The 20,220-nt window shown below is 66.3% G+C and overlaps 2 protein-coding genes across 16 annotated transcripts in view; one reads left to right on the top strand and one right to left on the bottom strand.

Moving 5' to 3' along the window:
* Positions 1-2,344: 2,344 nt before the first annotated feature.
* Positions 2,345-11,836, bottom strand: HAUS8 (HAUS augmin like complex subunit 8). 4 transcript variants are annotated; one of them, XM_070058957.2, is made up of 11 exons: positions 11,575-11,836; positions 10,890-10,954; positions 9,383-9,438; positions 6,448-6,529; positions 5,792-5,884; positions 5,201-5,295; positions 4,730-4,795; positions 4,489-4,647; positions 3,356-3,497; positions 3,052-3,190; positions 2,345-2,640 (listed from the first exon to the last, which is right to left on the bottom strand). In XM_070058957.2, the coding sequence occupies exons 1-11, from the start codon at positions 11,601-11,603 to the stop codon at positions 2,466-2,468; spliced, it is 1,101 nt and encodes a 366-aa protein (XP_069915058.2). In that variant the 5' UTR covers positions 11,604-11,836; the 3' UTR covers positions 2,345-2,465. The 4 variants fall into 4 exon arrangements, with proteins under 4 accessions (XP_069915058.2, XP_089171953.1, XP_089171954.1 ...); XM_089315827.1 differs by having other exon boundaries at positions 2,345-2,637; positions 11,575-11,814; XM_089315828.1 differs by lacking the exon at positions 10,890-10,954 and having other exon boundaries at positions 11,575-11,813.
* MYO9B (myosin IXB) overlaps positions 10,691-20,220 on the top strand; it is an 83,362-nt gene continuing 73,832 nt past the window's right edge. For 11 of the 12 annotated variants that reach the window (XM_089315826.1, XM_089315822.1, XM_089315825.1 and 8 more), the window contains exon 1: positions 11,899-12,035. The gene's annotated coding sequence lies outside the window, so the exon portion shown is untranslated. Of the gene's footprint in view, positions 10,811-11,898; positions 12,036-20,220 lie in introns of those variants that run through there. The other variant, XM_089315821.1, reaches the window with a different exon arrangement.

The raw sequence follows: 20,220 nt of genomic DNA, 5'->3' as shown, positions 1-20,220 counted from the left end.
CTCCACATCCACCCCCCGGAGGAGGGGATTGGTTTCTGGACCCTCCCTCCCCATGGATACCAGAATCCACGGCTGCTCGAGCCCCTTCTGTGAAATGCTGCAGGGGCCGGCGCTGTGGCGTGGCAGGTTAAGCATCTGGCTGCGATACTAGCATCCGATATGGGCGCCAGTTCAAGTCCCGGCTGCTCCGCTTCTGGTCCAGCTCCCTGCTCATGCGCCTGGGAAAGCAGTGGAAGATGGCCCAAAGTCCTTGGGCTCCTGCACCTGCGTGGGAGACCCGGATGGAGCTCCTGGCTGCTGGCTTCAGCCTGGCCCAACCCTGGCTGTTGCAGCCATCTGGGGAGTGAACCAGCGGATGGAGACCTCTCTCTCTCTCTGTAACTCTGCCTTTCAAATAAATAGATAAATCTTAAAAAAAAAAAAAAAAAAAAAAAAAAAAAAAAAAAAAGAACTGTGGTGTGTGGTAGGTAGGAAGAAGGCAGCCCTCTTAAGAAGTCTTTTTGGCTTTCCTGTTCAAAGTGAACTCGTGACTTAGCGGTTAAACACCTGCATCCTCTATCAAGGTACCCGGGTTCAAGCCCGGGCCCCAGCTCTTGCCTCCAGCGCTCCCGCAAACGTGCAGCCTGCGAGGCGGCAGGTGAAGGTTCAGACAGTGGAGTTCCTGGCCCCTACTGGGGAGACGGGAGACCCGGATTCCGTTCTTGGCCCCCAGCTTCAGCCCTGGCCCAGCCCTGGCTGCTGTGAACGTCTGGGGAGTGAGCCAGTGGGTGGCAGCTCTCTCTGCTTCTCAGATTAAAAAAAAAAAAAAAAAAAAAAAAGATTTCTTTACCTATTAGAGAGGCAGAGAGAGAGGTCTTCTATTTGCTGGTTCACTCCCCAAATGGCCTCAGGCTGAGCTGGTCCAAAGCCAGGAGCCAGGAGCTTCTTCCAGGTTTCCCACGCGGGTGCAGGGGGCCCAAGGACTTGGGCCATCCTCCACCACCTTCCCAGGCCACAGCAGAGACCTGGATGGGAAGTGGAGCAGCCAGGCCTCGAACCGGCGCCCGTATGCTGCAGGCAGCGGCTTTCCCGGCTACGCCACAGCGCCAGCCCCAGATACCTTTTAAAGACACGTGAGCACTGGACAGGGTTTAACATCTGTGCCTCCTTGCTGTGAGCAGGTCAGCCGCCTTCCCGAGCCTCCAGTTTCCTTTGTTAACAAGCATGTGCGGGGAGGGGCGGGGCGGGGGTATCCTGGGCTGAGCTGTGTCCCCACAAAATTCAGGAGCGGCCGGTGTCACCCCCGGGGGCCTCAGCACGCGACTGTGTGGGGACAGACTTGAAACGAAGTATGAAGTTCAAGCTCAGAACCAGACTCCGAAGGGCTTGGATGTGAGCCAGGGGCACAGGCCATGGCCAGGACAAGGGAGGGGAACCTGGGCTGGTGGCCATGGATGTCTGTGTCCAGCGGGGTGGGGCCGGCACCGCTGGGGTTCATCTGACGTCCTGTGCACAGAGGCAGGGTTGTCCGGGAGCGAATGTGAGTGAGGGAGACGGAGAAGGACGGACACGGTACTGTGTGGGCCCCAGAGCAGCCACGTTCACGGACAGAGGAGCGTGGAGCCGAGGTGAGCAGGGGCGGGGTGGAGGGTGTTCCCAGGGCGACGCGTCCGGCCCAGCACCCTTCCTCCCTCGCCGTGGTTTTCTCTCCCCTGCTCTGAGCTGGAAATTCCAGCTCACTGTGTCAAAGATCCATTCTGGCTTCTCGTTGCTCACCCCCCGGCAAGCCCAGGCTCACGCGGCTGCAAGTTCAAGGCCTGGGCCCCCTGCTATGCTGCTGGGTGACCTGGGGCAGTGTGTGAGCCTCTCTGAGCGGGGCTGTCGCACCCCGCGAGCACTTGTGAGGTGTCTAGGTGTGGCCCGGGGACAGCCTGACCCTCCCTTCCGGGGCCCAGTGCCTGTGACCAGCAGAGCCCCCCCCCAGGTGACAGCAGCGTTTGGTAAGGCTGGTCCCAGCCCAGCGGTGCAGGGACCATGAGGAGCCTGGCACAGGTGGCCCCAACACTGTGCCCGTCACCCGCGTGCGTGGGGACCTGGGTGGCGTCTCTGCCTCCGGCTTCCATGTGGCCCCGCCCAGGCCATGATGCTCGTCCGGGGAGCGGCCCAGGGACGGATCTCGCTCAGTCTCCCTCTCTGCGACTCTACCTTCAGTCTGTCTGTCTGTCTGTCTATCTATCTATGTAACTTTTTTAATCGCACAAAGTCTTCAGCTGCAGGCACCGCCCCGTGATGACCGGGGTCGGGAGCTCAGGAGACCCGGACACAGCGCGCCCCGCCCAGCCGGGCTCACCCACAAAACGCGCGCTTCCAGTGCAGAACAGTTTTATTTCAACGCGGCAAACAACACGGTCCAGGCAGCGGATAAAGTGCTCAACTGTCCAGGGCACCCCAGGCGAGGCCAGGGCTCCGGGCGGGGGCGGCCGGGCTCACAGGGGCCCCAGCTCGTCCTGGGAGAGGGGCCGCTCCCCGCGGGCGCCGTCCTCGCGGAAGTACCAGCGGCTGGGGGCCGCCGGGCCCTGCGCTTCCTCCCAGGCGCGCTGGTTCAGCAGGGCGGCCTCTTTGCTCGCCTCGGCCGACAGTTCCAGCACCTGGGCGAAGCTCCTGGGAGAGAACGGGTGCAGACCCTCAGCGGGGCGGAGACCCCCACCGCGGGCAGACCCTCAGCGGGGCGGAGACCCCCACCGCGGGCAGACCCTCAGCTGGGCGGAGACCCCCACCACGGGCAGACACTCAGCGGGGCGGAGACCCCCACCGCTGGCAGACCCTCAGCTGGGCGGAGACCCCACCGCAGGTGGCCCAGAGCGCTGGGCATCCAGGCAGGGCCCGAGCACTTGAGTCCTCACAGCTGCTCCCCAGGGGGCCCAGCAGGGAGCTGGACGTGGGGGCGGGGCGGGCACCCTCTGGGAGCCCGCAGCCAGCCTGGGTGGGAACTGCAGTGGGAAGGGCCAGGGGCCCCACAAACGCCCCGGCTGCCCCCCTGCACCCCGTGGGCGGGAAGGGTGTCCGGGATACCTTCGGAGCTCCACGTCCTTCTCCATGGCCAGGCCCCGGAGCTCGCTGAGCAAGGCCAGCGCCTGCGTGGGCTCTGCGCTGGCGACCCCCAGCTCTCCCAGGAGGCGGTGCGCGGTGTTCAGCTCAGGCTGCAGGGCATCTGGAGGGGAGGGGGCCGTCAGCGCCGGAGGAAAGGGGCCCAGGCTGCCCGCAGCGCCCTCTGCCCGCGGTGACAAGGACGACAGAGGGCGAAGTGCAGCACCCGGACCCCCACGCCGCCGCTCCCCCCCAAGGCCGCCCCGCGCGGCTGCGACATATCTCCTACCGAGCAGGCGCCGGCCGCCCCCCTCCAGGTGGACGGAGCGCACGGGCAGCTCGTGCCGGGTGCCGTCCAGGGCCGTGGCGAGCGCCGTGTACCCGTCCCTGAAGCGGCCGGCCGCCGCCTCGAAGGGCCGCAGCAGCTCCGTCTGTGGCGGGAGGGAGGGGCCGTGAGACAGGACGTCACCGTCCGCGCCCCCAGCACCCCTGGGCTCCCCAAGGCGGACGCGGCAGGCCCCCGGGGGCCTCTGAGGCTGCGCTGGGCGCCCCCGACCTCCCGCTCGCGGGCACGGCCCAGGCTGCGCCTCGCAAACACGCGTGTGCCTCCGCCGCCCGCGCTCACGGGGCCACCTCCGCCCTGTCCTGCCCGCCCGGGCGGTCTGGGCCCTCATGGCCGCGTGGGGGAGCGACAGGGACCTGTTCCGAGCCCTGAGTCCCCCAGAGCTCACGCAGACGCTGAACCCCCGCTTCCTGCCCAGCGCTGGGGGCGGGACACGGACCTGGGCTAACGCAGGCTCCGCGGGGAGGGCTCAGGCCCGGCTCCGGCCACTGCGGCCATTTGGGGAGTGACCCAGTGGATGGGGACCCCTCTGTCCCTCCCTCTCTGTCTGTAACTCCGCCTCTCAAGTTACTAAATACATCATTAAAACAGTGTGTGGGAAATGCATGTTACAACCAAAGGATACATGGATTACAAAGTTCTGCAAAACCAATGGGTTTGATCTGTATTTTTGAGAGCGAGCGGGAGAGAAACCTCCCCTCACTGTCCCTCCCAGATGCCCACGCGGCTCGAGGCGACTCCCAGGTGGGTGGAGGGACCCAGTGCTGGAGCCGGCCTGCTGCCCAAGGATCCAGGCCGAGCAGGAAGCCGGGGTCAGGGGCGGGGCCGGAGTCGACCCGGGCCCTCCTGGCCTTCCCCGTGGCCGCATGCCGGCTCCCCAGACCTCTGTCCAGTCCTGTGCCCGGGACTCCGAGGAGGGGAGGGGAGGGGAGGGGCAGCTCGTGTCTGCAGGGACGGGAGGGCAGGCCCGCCCTGGCCCTCAGCGCCCTGTGCTCCGCTGGGGCACACCCACTCGTGGCCCAGACCCCGTGGGGCCGCAGAGCCCAGCACAGCCCCTCCCGCCCGCGCCCGCGGCTGACCTGGGCGGCGAGGGCTCCCGCCAGCTCCCTCTTCCTCTGCGAGACCAGGAGCCGGCGCCGCAGCGCGTGGGCCGTTTCCCGCAGCCGCTCCCGCTCCCGGCCCAGGCGCAGCAAATCCCGCTCTGCCTGCTCCTCAAAGCGGGCCAGGCCGTTCTCCATCTGAGAGGGGGCAGAGGCGCGGCCCGGGTCAGCGGGGGCCGCCCCCCCACCCCGCGCCACACCCGGGCCAGGCCGCGGTCACCTTGACGGCCAGCAGGGTCAGCAGCAGCGTCTGCGACTCCATCAGCTCCATCTCCTCGCAGAGGTCCTGGGGGGAGGAAGCCCCTCAGTGGCCCGTGCCGCGGGCCTGCCCCTCCACTCCAGAGGGACAGAGCAGCAGCTGTCAATCAAAGTTCAGAGGGGGCCCGGCCCACCCCACCACCACCTTGGTGCCAGGACAGCGTCCTGCGTCCCCTGGGCCCGGCCCCACCCAGGGCAGGCGCCTGTCTGACCCCTTGCGCGGCACAGCGCCGGCACGAGATGGACCCGAGACCCCAGGTTGGCCCCCACACAGTACGTGCACTCGGGGAACTTCCCCTCGGAACGATCTAGAACAGCTGAGGTCCCCACGGCTGTGCTCACGGCACGGCTGTCTGGGCTCTGGGCGCCCCAGGCCCCAAGCAGGAGCCAAGCAGACGCGTGGAGCCCGGGCGGCGGCCTCTCGCTCACTCACCGGGCCCTTCCTCCGCGGGGCCGAGAAGGAGGCCGACTCCGCCCTCTTGGACAGCGACCTGTCCAGCTGGGGGGTCTTCCTGAGTGCGCTGCGGTCTGAGAGAGAGGGGCACAGAAGAGGCACAGATCCGTGAGGGGGCCCAGGCGCCGCGGGCCACACCCCTCCCGTGGGAGCCTGTTCAAGTCCTGGCGCCTCTGCTTCCGCTCCAGCTCCCTGCTAGGGGCCCACAGAGCCGCAGGGGCGGGCACCTGCTACCCACGTGGGAGACCCCGGCGGAGTCCTGAGTCCTGGCTTCAGCCTGGCCCAGTCCCAGCTGCTGCGGCCGTTCTGGGAGTGAACCAGCGATGGAAGATGTCCAGCTACCCCCCACCTCCTCACTCTACCTTTCAACTAAATAACACATCTAACAGGAAAACAAAATCCAAGCCCATGTCTCCAAGGCCGGCTTCTGCTGGACGCTCGGCCAGTTCCGAGCTTCGTCAACCGAACCGCGGCCGCCGGGGCCGGCTGGGGAGCGGCTGTGCGGGAAGCCCCGTGGTCCGTGGCCCTGGCGGCGAGGGGAGCGGGCTGAGCTCTGAGCTGGGCTCTCACCGTTGATGGCGGAGAGGTCGAGGTCGGGCGGGGCCGCGCCGTGGCCTTCCAGCATGGTCGACTGCAGGTCTCCCTTCCCGAAGCCGCTGCCATCTGCCGGCCATCGAGGACGCCAGGGAGCCCTGGGTGAGGTGGGTGCCCCCGCGGGCGCCCCTCCCTCCTACACTCAGCTTCTCCTGAGTCCCAGTGGGGAGGGGGCAGTGAGGGCTGGGGGGCAGGGCAGGGCTGTGCGGGAGGCGCTGCCCGCACTTCCCTAGGGAGCACGTGGACGCGCAGTGAGCACCATGTGCGCCAGCTATGGCTGTGGGTGGGGGCTCAGGCGTGGGGGCCCAGCAAGGCAGCGCCGAGGGGAGGGGCCGGGGAGGGTGAGGATCACGGGGGCGCCGCCCTCAGAAGGGATGACCGCTGGACTTGGACGTGAACTCCCGCCACAGGGGGTCACGGGAAGGCATGGGCCAGCCCTGATTCCCGGTTTCCTGTGTCACAGGTATCTCAAGCTCTCCCACTGCAGGCCATCGGCCAGAGGCCAAGAGGCGCACAGTGGCAGCCGGCTCTCCTCCACGGCCACGCAGGAACAAAGTGACTCCTCCCCCCGCCCACCCCCGCTGAGCCTCCTGACCCCTCCCAGGAAGGAGGAGGGAGCCCCAACCCAGCACCTCGGCTCCTCTGGGGCTGGCTGGCTTTCCTCCCGCCCTCGGGCGCCTTCCCGCTGGTCTTCGCTGTGTCAGCTGCAGGAGGCTGGGAGGGGACACGGGTCGTCAGGGGATGACGCGGCCTCCTCCCTGGGGGCCCTGCTGGGGTCGGCGCGGGGCAGGGAGAGTCAGAGCTCTGAGACTTGATCTCGTGCGCACAGGACAGAAGTCACCAGGTGCCTGCGGGTGTCCATCCCAAGGGGCTGATTTCGGGTCACCTCATAGGGACGGCTCGCCTATGGCGGGCGATCAGCAGAGCGGGTCGGGGTCACTGGGGCCGCCTACGCCCCTGGCGGGGAGCCTGGGCTCACGTCCCACCCGGCTCTCCACTCCAGCTTCCCGCCGATGGGCACCTCGGGAGGTGCAGCAGGGGCCCGGCTGCCCTGTGGGAGACCCGGATGGAGTTGCGGCTCCTGGCGTGGGCCGGGCCCAGCCCTGGCTGTCACACGCGTGCCGGAGCAGCCAGGTCGTACAGGAATTCATCTGCGAGACTTACAGAGAAGCAAGCGAGCCATGCAGGAGACCCGGCCCACAATGACCATAACCAACAGCAACAAGAACCCTGGAAGGAGCCAGAACAAGGCCCCGCCCACACCTCCCTCCCCTCCCAGGGGACGTTCTAGAATAAGCCAGAAAAGGCACAGAGGCCGGAAGGGAACACCAGAGCCCTGCGTTGTGCAGACGCGACCGTCGCGCAGGAAACCCTAGGACGTCTCCCCGACGGGCGGCGGGCGCGGCGTCCGCTCTGTCCACCCGAGGCCACAGGGTGCCCAGGGCACTCTTCTCTGTTGTTGTTAAGATTTAGGCTTTCCTTATTTATCTCTATGATTTATCTCCCTGCCTCTCTGACAGGAGAGACACAGAGCGAGCGAGTGAGCGAGAGAGAACCTTCCATCCGCGGGTTCACCCCCCACATGGCGGCCACGCTGGGGCTGGGCCAGGCTGAAGCCGGGAGCCAGGAGCGCCACCCCAGTCCCCACACGGCTGCAGGGACCCGAGCCATGTAAACTACACCGCGGCTTCAAACATGGGTGGGCGCGCGGCCCCACGTGAAGGCATCCACGTCCCACATCCCGCTCCCCGGGTTCGAGTCCCCATCCTGGGCCCCGGCTCCGCCTTCCTCCTAATGCAGACCCTAGGAGGGCTCCTGCACCCACACTGGGCTCCTGGCTCCTGGCTCCGGCCTGGTCCAGTCCTGGCCGCGGAGGGCATTTGGGAAGTGAACCAGTGGATGGAGCCCTCTGTGTCTGTCTCTCTGCCTTCCAATAAATAATAAAAAATTAAAGAAATTATTAAAAATAAGCTCAGGAGAAATTACTTTAAAATGAAAACACGGCCTTCAAAGATCTCACTGTGCCCCATGCGAGACACATGGGGGCGCCGTAGCCAAGCGTCCCAGGCCCCTCTGAGGCCGTCCTGTCTGGGCTGTGACCTCCCCCACAGTCGTTCGTGGGAAGGAGACAGCGGTGCGAGGCCTCTCCCTCAGGCCGACCTCACAGCGCTCTCCCAGGAGTCCGTCAGGGCGGACACCGGGCACAGCGGGTCAAGCTGAGCTTCGGACCCGGCGCCCAGCCCACAGCTCGAACCCTGGCTCCTCCGGGCTCCCGAGCCAGCTCCCTGCGAGGCGCCTGGGAAGGCAGCAGAGGAAGGCCACGTCTCGGGCCCCTGCACCCCGTGGGAGACCCGGATGGAGCTCCGGGCTCCTGGCTTCAGCCTGGCGCAGGCATTTGTGGAGCCCAGCAGTGGATGGAAGATCTCTCTCTCTCTCTCCCCCTAGTAAGTAAGTGCATCTTAAAAATACCTCAGAGAGGCAGAGATGAGCGTCTAGCTCCGTGCGTGCACCACGCACAGCTGGGACGGCCGAGCAACCCCAGCGTCATGGCATCTGTTTCCAGCAGCTCCTTCCTGGGACAGAGCAGGCAGTGGGGGCGCCGTGTGGAGCCCGGGGGTCCCAACGCCCGCGTCTCCCATCAGAGAGCCCGGCCTCTGCACCCGGTACAGCTCCTGACAACACCTGCTGCCCCAGCAGCCCCCGGGAGTCCGCGGTGACGGCCCCCATAACCGGGTTCCTGCTCCCTGGGGGAGACCTGCGTGAGCTCCGGGCACCGCGGGTGTCTGGGGGTTCCCCAGAGGCTCGGGAGCTCTCTGCTCTGCCCCTGTGTCGCTCAGGTAAATAAACGAATAAATAGAACTAAAACCAACACAGCACGGCGCTGGGTCGTGCACTGTTCCCACCAGGCCTCGGACAAGGCGCGTTCTCACCGCGCACTGTCTCCTGCCTCCCGGGGCGGAACTCTGCCCCTGCACTGGGGCCCAGGCCCGAGCTCCTGTAGGCTGTCTCCAATACCCACAGGGCTTAAAGATTTATTTACTTGTTAGAAAGGCAGAGTTACAGGGAGGCAGAGGGAGAGAGAGAGAGAGAGAGAGAGAGGCAGAGGGGGGGAGAGAGGGGGAGAGAGAGAGAGAGAGAGAGGGAGAGAGAGAGAGGCAGAGAGAGAGAGAGAGAGGCAGAGGGAGAGAGAGGGGGAGAGAGAGAGAGAGAGAGAGAGAGAGAGAGGGAGAGAGAGGGAGAGGTCTCCCACCCTCGGGCTCACTCCCCAGATGGCCACAGTGGCCAGGGCTGGACGAAGCCGAGTCTGGAATTCCACACGGGTCTTCCCCAGGGATGGAGGAACCGAAGCCTTTTTCTTTTTCTTTTTTTTTTAATGCCAGCTGTGCATCAAGACTCTGCTGGGCACGGCGGACCCTGGGCATCCAGCAGGTGGGTGCTGGGTCGGAAGCCAAAGAACGTCCCGTCCCACACAGGAGGGGCTGCCGCCCTCGGGGGCGCTGGGCAGAGACCCCGGGGTCGCCCCGAGCCGCGTCCAGAGCCGGTTCACGGGAAACAGGAGGTCGTTACCTTCTTGGCCGCCTTCTTCTCATACTGCAAGTACCGGGACTCCACCACTCTTCCCCCTGCGGGGGCCACACGGCAGGTTCACAACAGGGCAGCGACACTGCCCACGGGGACCCCCCACTGTGCCCAGACACCCCCCCCCCCGCCCCTGAGCAAGTGCAGCCGGCCTTCCCGCTCCGCCCCGAGCACGGAGCTGCCCCTGCTCCTCTCCCAGCCTGCCCTGAGCTGGGGTCCAGGCACTGCCCCATCCGGCGCTGACCCCGCCCTCAGCCCGGAGCAGCAGCCCCGAGCCGCACCCACAGCTCACGCGGGGCTGGGGAGTCGCCCTGGGCACCCGGAGTGGGAGGAGCCGTGTCTGCGGGGAGGGTGAGCGCAGAGGCCTGGCCAGGGCAGGACCAGGTGGGGTCTCAGGTGCGCCCTGGATGGCAATCGAGGGGCTGCCCTGCTCATGGTCTCCCTGACCCCGTCAGCCACGCTGCGCCCCACGGGACGGATGTGCGGCTACTGCGGCCACAGACCGTGCGGAAGCGGGGCAAGCTCGCGTTCCCAGGAAATCAATCTGTCCGCTGAGTTTGCTCCACTTCACGTGAAAGGCAGGAGACAGAGACGGACAGGCAGAACGCCCATCTGCTAGTTCACTCCCCAAATGTCTGCCGCAGCCAGGGCCGGGCCAGGCCAAAGCCAGGAGCCAGGAGCTCCATCCGGGTCTGCCCCGCGGGTGCAGGGGCCCAAGTCCTCGAGCCGTCACCGCGGCCTCCCGGGGTGCAGCCGCAGGGAGCTGGAACAGAGTGGAGCCGGGACTTGGACGTGGGGACCCCAGTGGGGGAGGAGGGCACCCAAGGGCCGCGTCCCCCACTGCCCCGCCTCCTGTGACGGCCATGCCTACAGCCTTCCTGGGCCAGGTCGACAAGCCAGGGGCTCATCGGGACTAATTCCCGCCGGTACAGCCACAGGCCCACGGTAAGGAGGTCTCCCGAGTGCTGGGTGTGACCCCCACCTGGGAGACGCTGGGATGAAGCCCCGGCGCCCGCAGGCAGGGGGCGCTGTGCACCGTGGCCGGAGCCCCGGTTTTGCACTCCCAGAGGCAGGGGAGCCTGGGGCGGGGGAGCTGGCCGTGGAGGCGTGGATTCCAGCTCCACTTCTCATCCCGGCTTCCGGGTAACCCGTTCGCTGCGCTCGAGTTCTTGGGCGCTGCCACCCTCCTGGGAGGCCCGGCCCTGGCTGCGGCAGGCGTTTGGAGGGAAGATCTCTGTCTCTGACTTTCAGATACGTGCACTCTGATCTAGGATCCGGAACTCAGCTCCCGGTCTCGGCGCCCAGCCTGTGACCCCCGGAGCTGAACGGGACCCCGCGCCCCGAGACCCCAGGCACCGCCCTGACACTGCCCGGCCGCGGGGCTGGAGGACCCGACCCAGGACCCCGGGGCGACGGGTGAGGAAGCCGCAGCCCCTCCTCCCTGGCCGAGGGGAGACAGCCGCGACCTCCGCCCTCCACGGCGCGCGGGGCTCACCTTGTGCCCGTCTTGCTCTGGCCTTGGCAGCACCGGGAGTGCCGGGCGCGGCCGCAGAGGGCTTCCTGGGAGACAGACAGAGAGGCCGGGGTCACGGCTCCGCGGGAACAGCGGAGCCCCAGAGCAGCCCCCCGGCGGGAGCCCGGGCCCAGCACCGCCCCGGGGCGACGGCGGCGAGGTTGAGCCGCCCCGAAAGGGGCAGGGGCAGGGGCAGGGGCAGGGACAGCGCCACGGGGCGGAGCCCAGGCGGGCCAGGAGCTGTGCGGGCCAGCGCTGGCGCTCAGCCGGAGCCCACAGGCGTCAGAGGCCTCCGTGCCGCCTTCCTCCACGCGCGGACGGCCGAGCCCCGCGTGGGCCCCGGGCCCGGTGTGAGCGGGAAAGGACTCTGCAGCCCTGAGGTTCTAGGACAGGGCCCCGTCTGCCCTTGCTCCCCACGGCGCCAGCCCCGCTCCGAGGCTGACCCACGCGCCCCGGGGCACCCCGCGTCTCCCCGGACGCCGCGGGTTTCGAACTCGCATCCCCGGCAGGAGTCCGCCCCCGAGCATGCGCAGAAGCCTCCGCCGCGGCCCCGGGGGAATCGGCTGTGGCCCAGCCCCAAGGGTCTCCGCCCTCCAATTCAGCCACCCTCGGCCACGGCCGCCCCCTCGGGCTTCCAGGAATCCAGGCCCGCGTCGTCGCCACTCACCCAGCGCCGCCGCGTCCTGAGGAATCCATTTTCCCGCCTTCCACTCAAAGGCCGGCTCCTCACGGCCCCGCCCGGCCCCTCGCCGCGGGTCGGGCCATGTCGAGAAGCCCGAGAGGGGTGTCCGCAGGGCGCGAGCGCCGGCTGAGGGAGAGGTGGGCTCTTCCTGCGCGCGCACCTCCCCCTTCTCCCCTTACACTTGGTCTGGCCCGCCCGCCCCGGGAAGCGGTGACTGTGGCCGCGGGGCACCAGGCGGCAGGAAGGGGCGGGGCTTTCGTGGCTCCCCGCCCCCAAGGCGCGCTGGCGTCACGCCCCGGCTCCGCCCCTCCGGAACCCGGAAGCGGGAGCGCGCGGGGGAGCGGCGGGCGCGGCGGGGCGGAGCGGCCCGAGGAGCAGCGGGCGGGCAGCGGGAGTGCGGGCAGGGACCCGCCGGGGACCGGCGGCGCGCGGCGGCCGAGGCCCAGGTGAGTCCGGGAGGCCGCGGGTTGGATGCTCCGGCTCGAAGCGGGCGCTGGGGGCAGGCGGGAGGAGGGCCGGAGTTGAGGGGGTCGTGGGGGCCGCGCCGGCAGGGGTCGAGGGGGCGGAAACGGGGCTGGGGGCCGGGGAAAGGTTGCAGGAGACGGCGTGGAAGCGACGGGAAGAAGGAGAAAGGGGCTGGTGCTTGAGGGGGGCTGAGTGCGCGACCGTTGGGGGCGGGGGGAGCTTTGGTCTTGTGGCTTGGAGCAACTTCTCCGAAGAGGACGTGGCTTCGGTGGTAGTTGGGGGGTCGCAGGAAACGGGGTGGGAGGGAGGGAAGGCAGGGGGCGGGGTTCGCGAGGCCCCGGCCGGGGGAGGGGGGACTGCTGGGGTGCGGCGGGGGGTAGGGGGCGCCCCGGCGGCCGGCCTGGGGGCGTCCGCCACCGCGATGGCGGCGCCTGGCACCCAGTGGGCGCTCAGTCGGTGTGTGCGGTGCCGAGCCCACTGATGGGGCAGCCGGCTATGGGGAAGGGGCGCGGCGGGGGCTGGGTGGGAGGAACGGGGGTGGGAGACCCGGCGGGAACCGGGGGCGGCCCAGGGAGGGTGTGGGGAGGAGAATGCGGGCCGCACAGTCACCCCGGGCTGTTGCTGGGGTGCAGCCCTGGAGAGTCGGGCGCCCCCACTTTCCCCTTCCTGACTTCGCAGCCTGGGGCTGGGTCCCTGCACCCTGGATGCGACACCCGTTGTCTTGGAAACTGCTCTTGAGACGGGACTGGCTGCATTGTGGGGGGTGTCCCCCGGGAGGGATGAATGAGCATCAGGGTCCACAGCGGGGTCCGAGCTGTGTTTGGGAAGGGAGCCAGCAGCCGTGCCGCCCCCACCTCCCCTGAGTCGCATCCCTGGACTTAAATGGATAAAACGCCCTACAGGAAACGTGTTCCCCCGCGGCTGTGAGCTCAGCCCTGGGGAAGCAGAGGCGGCCACGTGCCCGGGCTCCTTCCTGGGCGCCCCCAAGACCCAGGGTGTTCGAGGGAGGGTGCCTCTTGCTCCCAGCCCCTGTCATCTTCCCAGGGGCCTTTCCTGGCCGGGTCATCCTTGCAATCCTGAGGTGGCCCGGAGCAGCCGGAGTGACCTGGGCGACTGGAAGTGTGGTTTTGCCGCCTGATGGGCGGTCCTCGGGCTGCTGTGGTCAGGGCCCCCAGCCGGTGGTCTCTCTCTGCTCCCCTCCCTGGGGTCTGCTGGAGCAGAGGGCAGGTGGACAGCGCGTTCTGTGGGAGAACCTGGGCAGGTTGCATGTGCAGAGCCCCCCTTTCTCAGCGTGGTGGCCCTGATGGGAGGCGGGCTGCCCCAGGACGCACAGCCCTGCCTGCTGCACCCCTTGACTGTGGGGCACACCCCGGCCCACTGACGCCGCCTCTCAGGGTTTCCTGGGGGGACCACTGTGGTGGGAGCCCTGGCCCCGCCCAGGTCTCTCTGCAGGTGCAGAGTGAACGGAGCCCTCTCCCAGTGCTTTCCCTGCATGGAGCCCACCCTGGTGGTTCACCTCTGTGTCTCCGGCGTGGCCCCTCCCTGGGGTCTCCGTGTGACCAGGTGCACCTGCTCCCAAAATGTAGGCTCCACCCTCTGGTGGGAAATCCCAAGGCAGGACCCTCCCTCAGGTCCAGCCTGGCAGTCCGTGGATCCGGGTGGACACGGCCCTGTAGGAGGGACATTCTAGTGCCCCCCCCTCCATGCATGCACGGAGAGAGTGGCGTTCAGGGCAGCCCTGAACGCCACTCTCTCCATGCGTGCTGTGCCAAAGGGGGCAGAATCAGTGACAGCCAGTGCAAGCTTTGAGAGGAGGGGGACGCCAGCAGGTTTCCTTGAAAGAGGTGGCTGACTGCACGCCACACCTGGACAAGGCACAGGCGTCAGCCCCAGCCTGGGGGGGGGGGCTCATGGCGTGAGTCGAGGTTTCCGCTCCATGTTGGAGCTGTTGGAGGCACTGGCATGTCCAACCCCTCTTTTTTTTTTTTTTTTTTTTTTTTTTAAGATATGTTTATTTGAAAGGCAGAGTTACACAGAGAGAGAAGCAGAGGCAGAGAGAGAGTTCTTCCATCTGCTGGTTCACTCCCCAGATGGCCGCAAAGGCCAGAGCTGGGCCGATCTGGAGCCAGGAGCCAGGAGCTTCTTTCAGGTCTCTCACGCAAGTGCAGGGGCCCAAGGACCTGGGCCATCATCCACTGCTTCCCCCGGCCATAGCAGAGAGCTGGATCGGAAGTGGAGCAGCTGGGACCCGATCCAGCGCCCACGTGGGATGCTGGCACTGCAGGCGGCAGCTTTATCCACTGCGCCACAGCGCCGGCCCCTTGTCCAACCCCTCCAACTGCGCCAGCTGCCACCGAGAGGGTCCTTGTTCCCAACACAGAAACAGCCCCGGCAGGGGACGGCTCCACGGGCGGCTCCTGGAAACCTTGTGGTGACGAGGAGGTGGCGCCGTGGCTCCACAGTGCCATCTCAAACCACTCTGGGGCGCTTTAGGATGCCAGGGGCATCCTTGGCTCCCGCATGCATTAGGCGCCAATGGTATTCCCTCCCCAGAGTCATGTCAGCCAAGATCATCTTCACACGCCGCCCTGTGTGCCCCCAGCTCTCTGGCATAAAACCGGCTTCCTGCTCGGGCCCACCCTCACCGCAGCGGGCCTTTGGGGGTCTCTGTTGACAAAGGTGGGACCCGGGAAGGCGCGTGGCCCCGGGTTCTGCCATGCAGGCAGGTTTTATCGGGAGGGAACGGGTCAGATAAAAAGGAGGAACCGTGCGTCCAGCCCCCAGGGCTGGACGGCGGAGGAGGAAGCCATGGGCACAGCGGGCGCCTTTGTCCCTTGTCTCCGTGCGGGGACTCACCTGCCTCTCCCGAGGCCCTGGGCTCGCCTCCCGAGATTAGAGGCGGCCGTCCTGTCCTCAGAAGCCCCCACCCGGGGAGGCGGCCCCCAGGGAAGACGCTTCACCCCCCATGGGAGACAAGGCACGCTTGGGGGCCTTGGGAATGCCGGCCCCTTCTGGGTGCTGCCTGCGCGCCGCCCACCACCCTCTGTGTGCCCAGCACCCCTCCCCGCAGCTGTGCCAGGCAGCCCCCGCCCAGAGCAAGACAGGCCCTTGTCCTCGGCCTTTGCCGTCCCCGGCGTGGCAGAACAAAGGGCCCTGTCTCCGCTCAGCCCACCCGAGATGGAGCCTCTGGGCTCAGGCCGGCGCACGCTTCCCAGGCGGGACTCTCTGAGCCCGAGCCCAGGGGAGCCGAGGCCGGTGATTCAGGGCAGGCCCCGTGGGCTCGTCGGCGCAGGGAATGAGCTGTCCTGGGCTGACTCAGCCCGCCACTCCCGGCCCTGCCCTACTTCCCGGCTCGCGTGTGGAGGGGACAGCCCGGCCCCGGGTGTTTCATGGCTGCGCTGGCTGAGTGGGACCGTGCCAGGGCAGCTGTGACGCGGTACGGCAGACTGCGTGGCCACGTGCCAGGACCGCGCTATCTCCCGTGCCGGCGGCCAGCCCCCAGGTGTTGGCAAGTGCGGTCCCGTCGGGGCCTCTGTCCTGGCTGGGACGAGGCTGTCTGCTCCCTCTGTCTTCAGGCCACCTTCCCTCTCCTCCGTGCCTGGCTCCTTCCACAGGGGTCCCCCCTCAGAACCTCACTGTGGACTTGAACCACGAAAGACCCCGTCTCCAGATGCCGCCGCCTTCTAAAGTGCACAGGGCTGGCGTCGTGGCATGGCCGGTTAAGCCGCCACCTGGGACACCCGCATCCCATATCTGATCCAGCTCCTTGCTGATGTGCCTGGGGACACAGCTGGTGACAGCCCACGCCCTCAGACCCCCGCCACCCCCATGAGAGACCCCGATCGTGCTCCTGGCTCCTGTCTTGGGCCTGGCCTGGCTGTGGCTGTTGCGGGCATTTGGAGAGTGAACCAGCAGATGGAATCTCCCCCTCCCCGCCTCCCCATTCTCTTCCCCCTCTCCCCCTCTCCTTCTCTGCCCTCTCCCGCTACCCCTTACCCCTTCCTGACACTCAGGCTTTCAAATAGATAAATCTTTTGTTTAAAACATACTGGCATTTAGGAGTCCGACAGGTGTGTCTTGGGGACACGGTTCAGCCTGTCAGCTGGGTGAGGGGCACAGGTGACTTGGAGGTAGAAGCGGGATTCGTGGGAAGCCGGCACTCAGAGCAGGCTCATCTGTTTCCCATCACATGTTGAAATAAGCACTTCTGGGGCAAGCGGGTCCAGTGGCCACGGCAACTTTGGAGTGTCCCTGTTAGGGAGCCTTCCCGGTCCTGGGCCACCCTTCAGAGGTGACTGGAAGCGGGGCTGGCATTTTACACGGGAGTCTGCCAGGGGACTTCAAGGTGTTCACAGCAAGCGGAATTAAGAGACCAGTTTATTTTGGGGGCAAAGGCTTTCTGAGGTCCCTGCCTCTCTTTTTGTTTTCCTTCATCTGAACATTTGGGAAATTTTGTTTCTTTCTTTCTTTCTTTTTTTTTTTTTTTTTGACAGGCAGAGTGGACAGTGAGAGAGAGAGACAGAGAGAAAGGTCTTCCTTTGCCGTTGGTTCACCCTCCAATGGCCGCCGCGGCCGGCGCGCTGCGGCCGGCGCACCGCGCTGATCCGATGGCAGGAGCCAGGTACTTCTCCTGGTCTCCCATGGGGTGCAGGGCCCAAGCACTTGGGCCATCCTCCACTGCACTCCCGGGCCACAGCAGAGAGCTGGCCTGGAAGAGGGGCAACCGGGACAGAATCCGGCGCCCCGACCGGGACTAGAACCCGGTGTGCCGGCGCCGCAAGGCGGAGGATTAGCCTAGTGAGCCGCGGCGCCGGCATTGTTTCTTTATTGATAGAGAGTGCCTGTCTGCTGGTTCACTCCCCCGTGCCCCCGGGCTGGGCCAGGCAGAGCGAGGAGCCAGGAGCTCCATCCAGGTTTCCCGCGTAGGTGGCCGGGTGTGGGGCCCACTGCTGCCTCCCAGGGCGCTCATTGGCAGGAAGCTGGAGCCAGGGGTCAAACCCAGCGGCTCTGATGTGGGGCGGGGGGCGTCGACCACCAGGGCAAACACCCAGTCTGCCCCTGGCCCCCCATGCGCCTTTTGGAGACCGCCAGTGTTGAGGGTCAGGCCGAGGACCCTCTGTGTGCCCGGTGGACGGAGCTTGCAGACAGGACGGGGCGGGGCGGGCTCTGTCCTCAGCGCTGCTGGGGCCGGGGGCTGGGCGTCAGGGAGCCACTCCGTTAATGGACCCGCGGCCTCTGCTGTCCTAGGTGGTTGGAAAGAGCAAAGGTTCTGGAAGGTCTTCACTTCATCAGCAGGGAGGCCGTGATGGCCGGAGCCAGATGCGGAAACCCAGGGGCCGTGGGAGCAGCGCCCGCTGGTCAGGCCAGGAGGACGGCCCGCGGGCGTCACGGGAACAGTCCTGTGGTGGACGAGATGGGAGGCCGGGGGACCCCTGAGGGGTTGGGGCGGGCTTCTTGGTGACTGTCCCGTGCCAGGGCCAGGGGAGCCAGGCCAAGTGCTCAGATACCTGGGGTCCCTGCCACCCACGTGGGACACCTGGGCTGAGCGCTGGCTCCTGGTGTCAGCCTGGCCCTGCAGTCCCAGCTGTTGGAGAGGTCTGGGGGTGAGCCAGCAGATGGGAGACTTCCGTCAGCTGCCTGACCTCTGCCTTTCAGGTAACCGCCTCCGAGGGTGGTGGCCTCAGGTGTGAGGTAGGGGTGTTTATGTGGTGGCCTCAGGTGTGAGGTAGGGGTGTTTATGTGGTGGCCTCAGGTGAGAGGTAGGGGTCTTTATGTGGTGGCCTCAGGTGTGAGGTAGGGATCTTTATTTTTTTAAGGTTGTTTCTTTTTTATTTATTGGAAAGGAAGAGTGACAGAGGATGGAAGAACTCTTCACTCCCCAAATGCCCACAATGGCCAGGGCTGGATCAGGCCAAAGGAGGGAGGCGGAGCTTCACCCCGGGCTCCCCCGTGGATGGCCGGGGCCCAAGGTGCCCCACCCCCTGCACCACCGGGCCGGCCCCTTGGTTTGGTTTTTGTTTTTTTTCCTTCTTCTTGTTGATAATTGAACGTCGTTTCTCACCCTCGGCAGTGCTGACGTTTGGGGCTGGCTTGTTGGGTGTGGGGGTGTCCCGTGCACCCCTGAACGCTGAGCAGCAGCCCCAGCCTAGCCGCTCCTCCTGCCCAGCCGTTGCCAAGCCAGCGACAACTTCTGGGGGTGCAAGGGTCAGTTTGGGGGGGGGCTTGGCCTGTGGCTCGGCTGTCAGGACACCCACACCCCATCATGGCTGGTACCAGTTCGGGCTCCGCTCCCAGTGCCGGCTTCCTGTGGGTGCGCACCCCGGGAGGCAGTGGGCGATGGCTCAAGTGCTGGGGTTGGGCTCCCAGCTGCAGGCTTGGGTCGCAGCCCTGCCCAAACGTTGCAGGCATGTGGGAAGTGAGCCAGTGGATGGCCGCTCTCTATTTCTCATTGCCTCTCTGCCTCTTCTGCCTCTTAAATAAATAAATAAGTTAAAAAAAAATTTTTTTTTGAGAGTGTGCCAGGCTTTCCAGGGACAGGAAAAGCCAGTTGGGATACTGTGTGTCAAGCCCTTGACTTTTCCATGTGTGGTGACCTTGGCAATCACTCTAGGAAGGGGAGGTCGGGAAAAGGAGTCGCCGCTGTGGGCTCGTGGGAGCAGGCAGCCCTGCGGGGCCCGGAAGTGCTGGGCAGACGGGGCTGGAGTTGGCCGCCCAGGCAGAGCGGCAGAGGTGCGGACCAGGAACCAATACAGAGCAGTTGCGGGGGCCGGTGTGACTGGGAAAAGGGGTGCGTTGGCTAAGGGTACTGGATGTCTTTTCAAGACAGTGAAAAAATGTTTTAAGATTGTACTCCATGCACGCACCTGCGCATACAGTCGGCGCTCTACCTCCGGGACAGTCGCGGGGACTCCCGTTCCTCTTCGTGACTCCCGGAACAGCACCGTGCAGCCGCCGGGGCTGTCACGGCCGCACCGCAGTAGGTATCACAGGCCCTGTAGGGAGAGTTTGAGTCCTGGGACAGGACGCGGGAGTGGGCTGGAGGGGACCTGAGCATCTGTGGATTTTGGTATTGGGGTCCCAGAGCAAGCCCTGCGGACCCAAGCCGCTGCCCGCTGCGCTTTCCCGGGCGGGCGCCGTTGCAAGAGGTGGAATGAGGTGCGCGCATTGCAGCGGTGTTGGGCGTTGGGCGGAAGAGTGCATCTGGGGAAGTGAAGCCGGCAGGCGCGTGGAGCCCCGAGAGGTTCCCAAGTCCCTGGGGAGCGCCCGTGAGGAGAGCCGGAGGGGCCCTTGGTGCGAGGTCTCCAAGTAGATTTGGAAGGGAGGCAGGTTGAGCTTCCCTGAGGTGAGATGCCCCGAAATGCGACGTTTTCTGAGTACAGAACACGGTGCCCCACAGAGAAAATCCCCGCCTGACCTCCGGACACACACTGCACGGGTGGGGTCGCGACAGCAGCACCCAGTGTCCGAGGGCCGGTTCTGGTCCCAGTGCTCCGCTCCTGATTCCGGCTCCCAGCTAATGCTCCCGGGAGGGCAGTAGGGATGGCCCACGGCCCTGTACCCCTGCCGACCACGTGGGAGACCCGGATGGAGCTCCTGGTTCCCGGCTCCAGCTGCCAGGCATCTCGGGAGCCAGCCAGCAGGGGAGGGCTCCTGTCTCTCCTTCTCGCTTCGCGCTCTTTGTGTCACTCATTTAAATAGGTAAATAGTTGTTTGTTTTTTTTTTAAAGATTTAGCTGGTTGCCTCTCTCTCAACCACGAGCACACTGAGGCTAGTGTGGGACATGCCTGCGGGCTGTGCCTACGAGGGCTGTATGAGGCGTGAAATGTGTTCAGTCGTGGGTCCCATCCCCGAGGGCAGGTATCACACAACCCCAAAAGGCCTGAATCACTTGTGGCCCCGGCGTTCCGGGTGAGGGACGCTCAGCCTGTAGTCGCTGGCCCGCTGAGGGCTCAGGAGGGAGGCCAGTGGGAGAGCTGCCGCCCCCCCAGCAGCCTGTGGGGCAGACCCGGTCCCCGAGCGAGGTGTCCCCAGGGGCCTGGGAAAGCCAGGGTTCCCTGGGGTTGTGTCCTTAGGTTTTCCGAGGACCAGAGCAGCCGCCCCAGGCTGGGCACTCAGCCCAAGGAGCACCCGGACCCCAAGGGCTCTGTGGCGTCTTTCTTCCCGAG

Source organism: Oryctolagus cuniculus, chromosome 16, assembly GCF_051225735.1.
Source record: "Oryctolagus cuniculus isolate XC-2025 breed Fujian yellow rabbit chromosome 16, ASM5122573v1, whole genome shotgun sequence".
In the NCBI taxonomy this organism is placed as follows: domain Eukaryota; kingdom Metazoa; phylum Chordata; class Mammalia; order Lagomorpha; family Leporidae; genus Oryctolagus; species Oryctolagus cuniculus.
This window is presented reverse-complemented; position numbering and strand designations above follow the sequence as displayed.

What these genes read in the sequence shown, in the direction of transcription:
- HAUS8 (XM_070058957.2), bottom strand. Translation starts at nt 11,603, where the DNA reads ATGGATTCCTCAGGACGCGGCGGCGCTGG. An exon ending in TCAGGACGCGGCGGCGCTGG is followed by an intron (nt 10,955 to 11,574) that starts GTGAGTGGCGAC and finishes TCTGTCTCCCAG; the next exon opens with GAAGCCCTCTGCGGCCGCGC. An exon ending in AAGGACGTGGAGCTCCGAAG is followed by an intron (nt 2,641 to 3,051) that starts GTATCCCGGACA and finishes GTTCTCTCCCAG; the next exon opens with GAGCTTCGCCCAGGTGCTGG.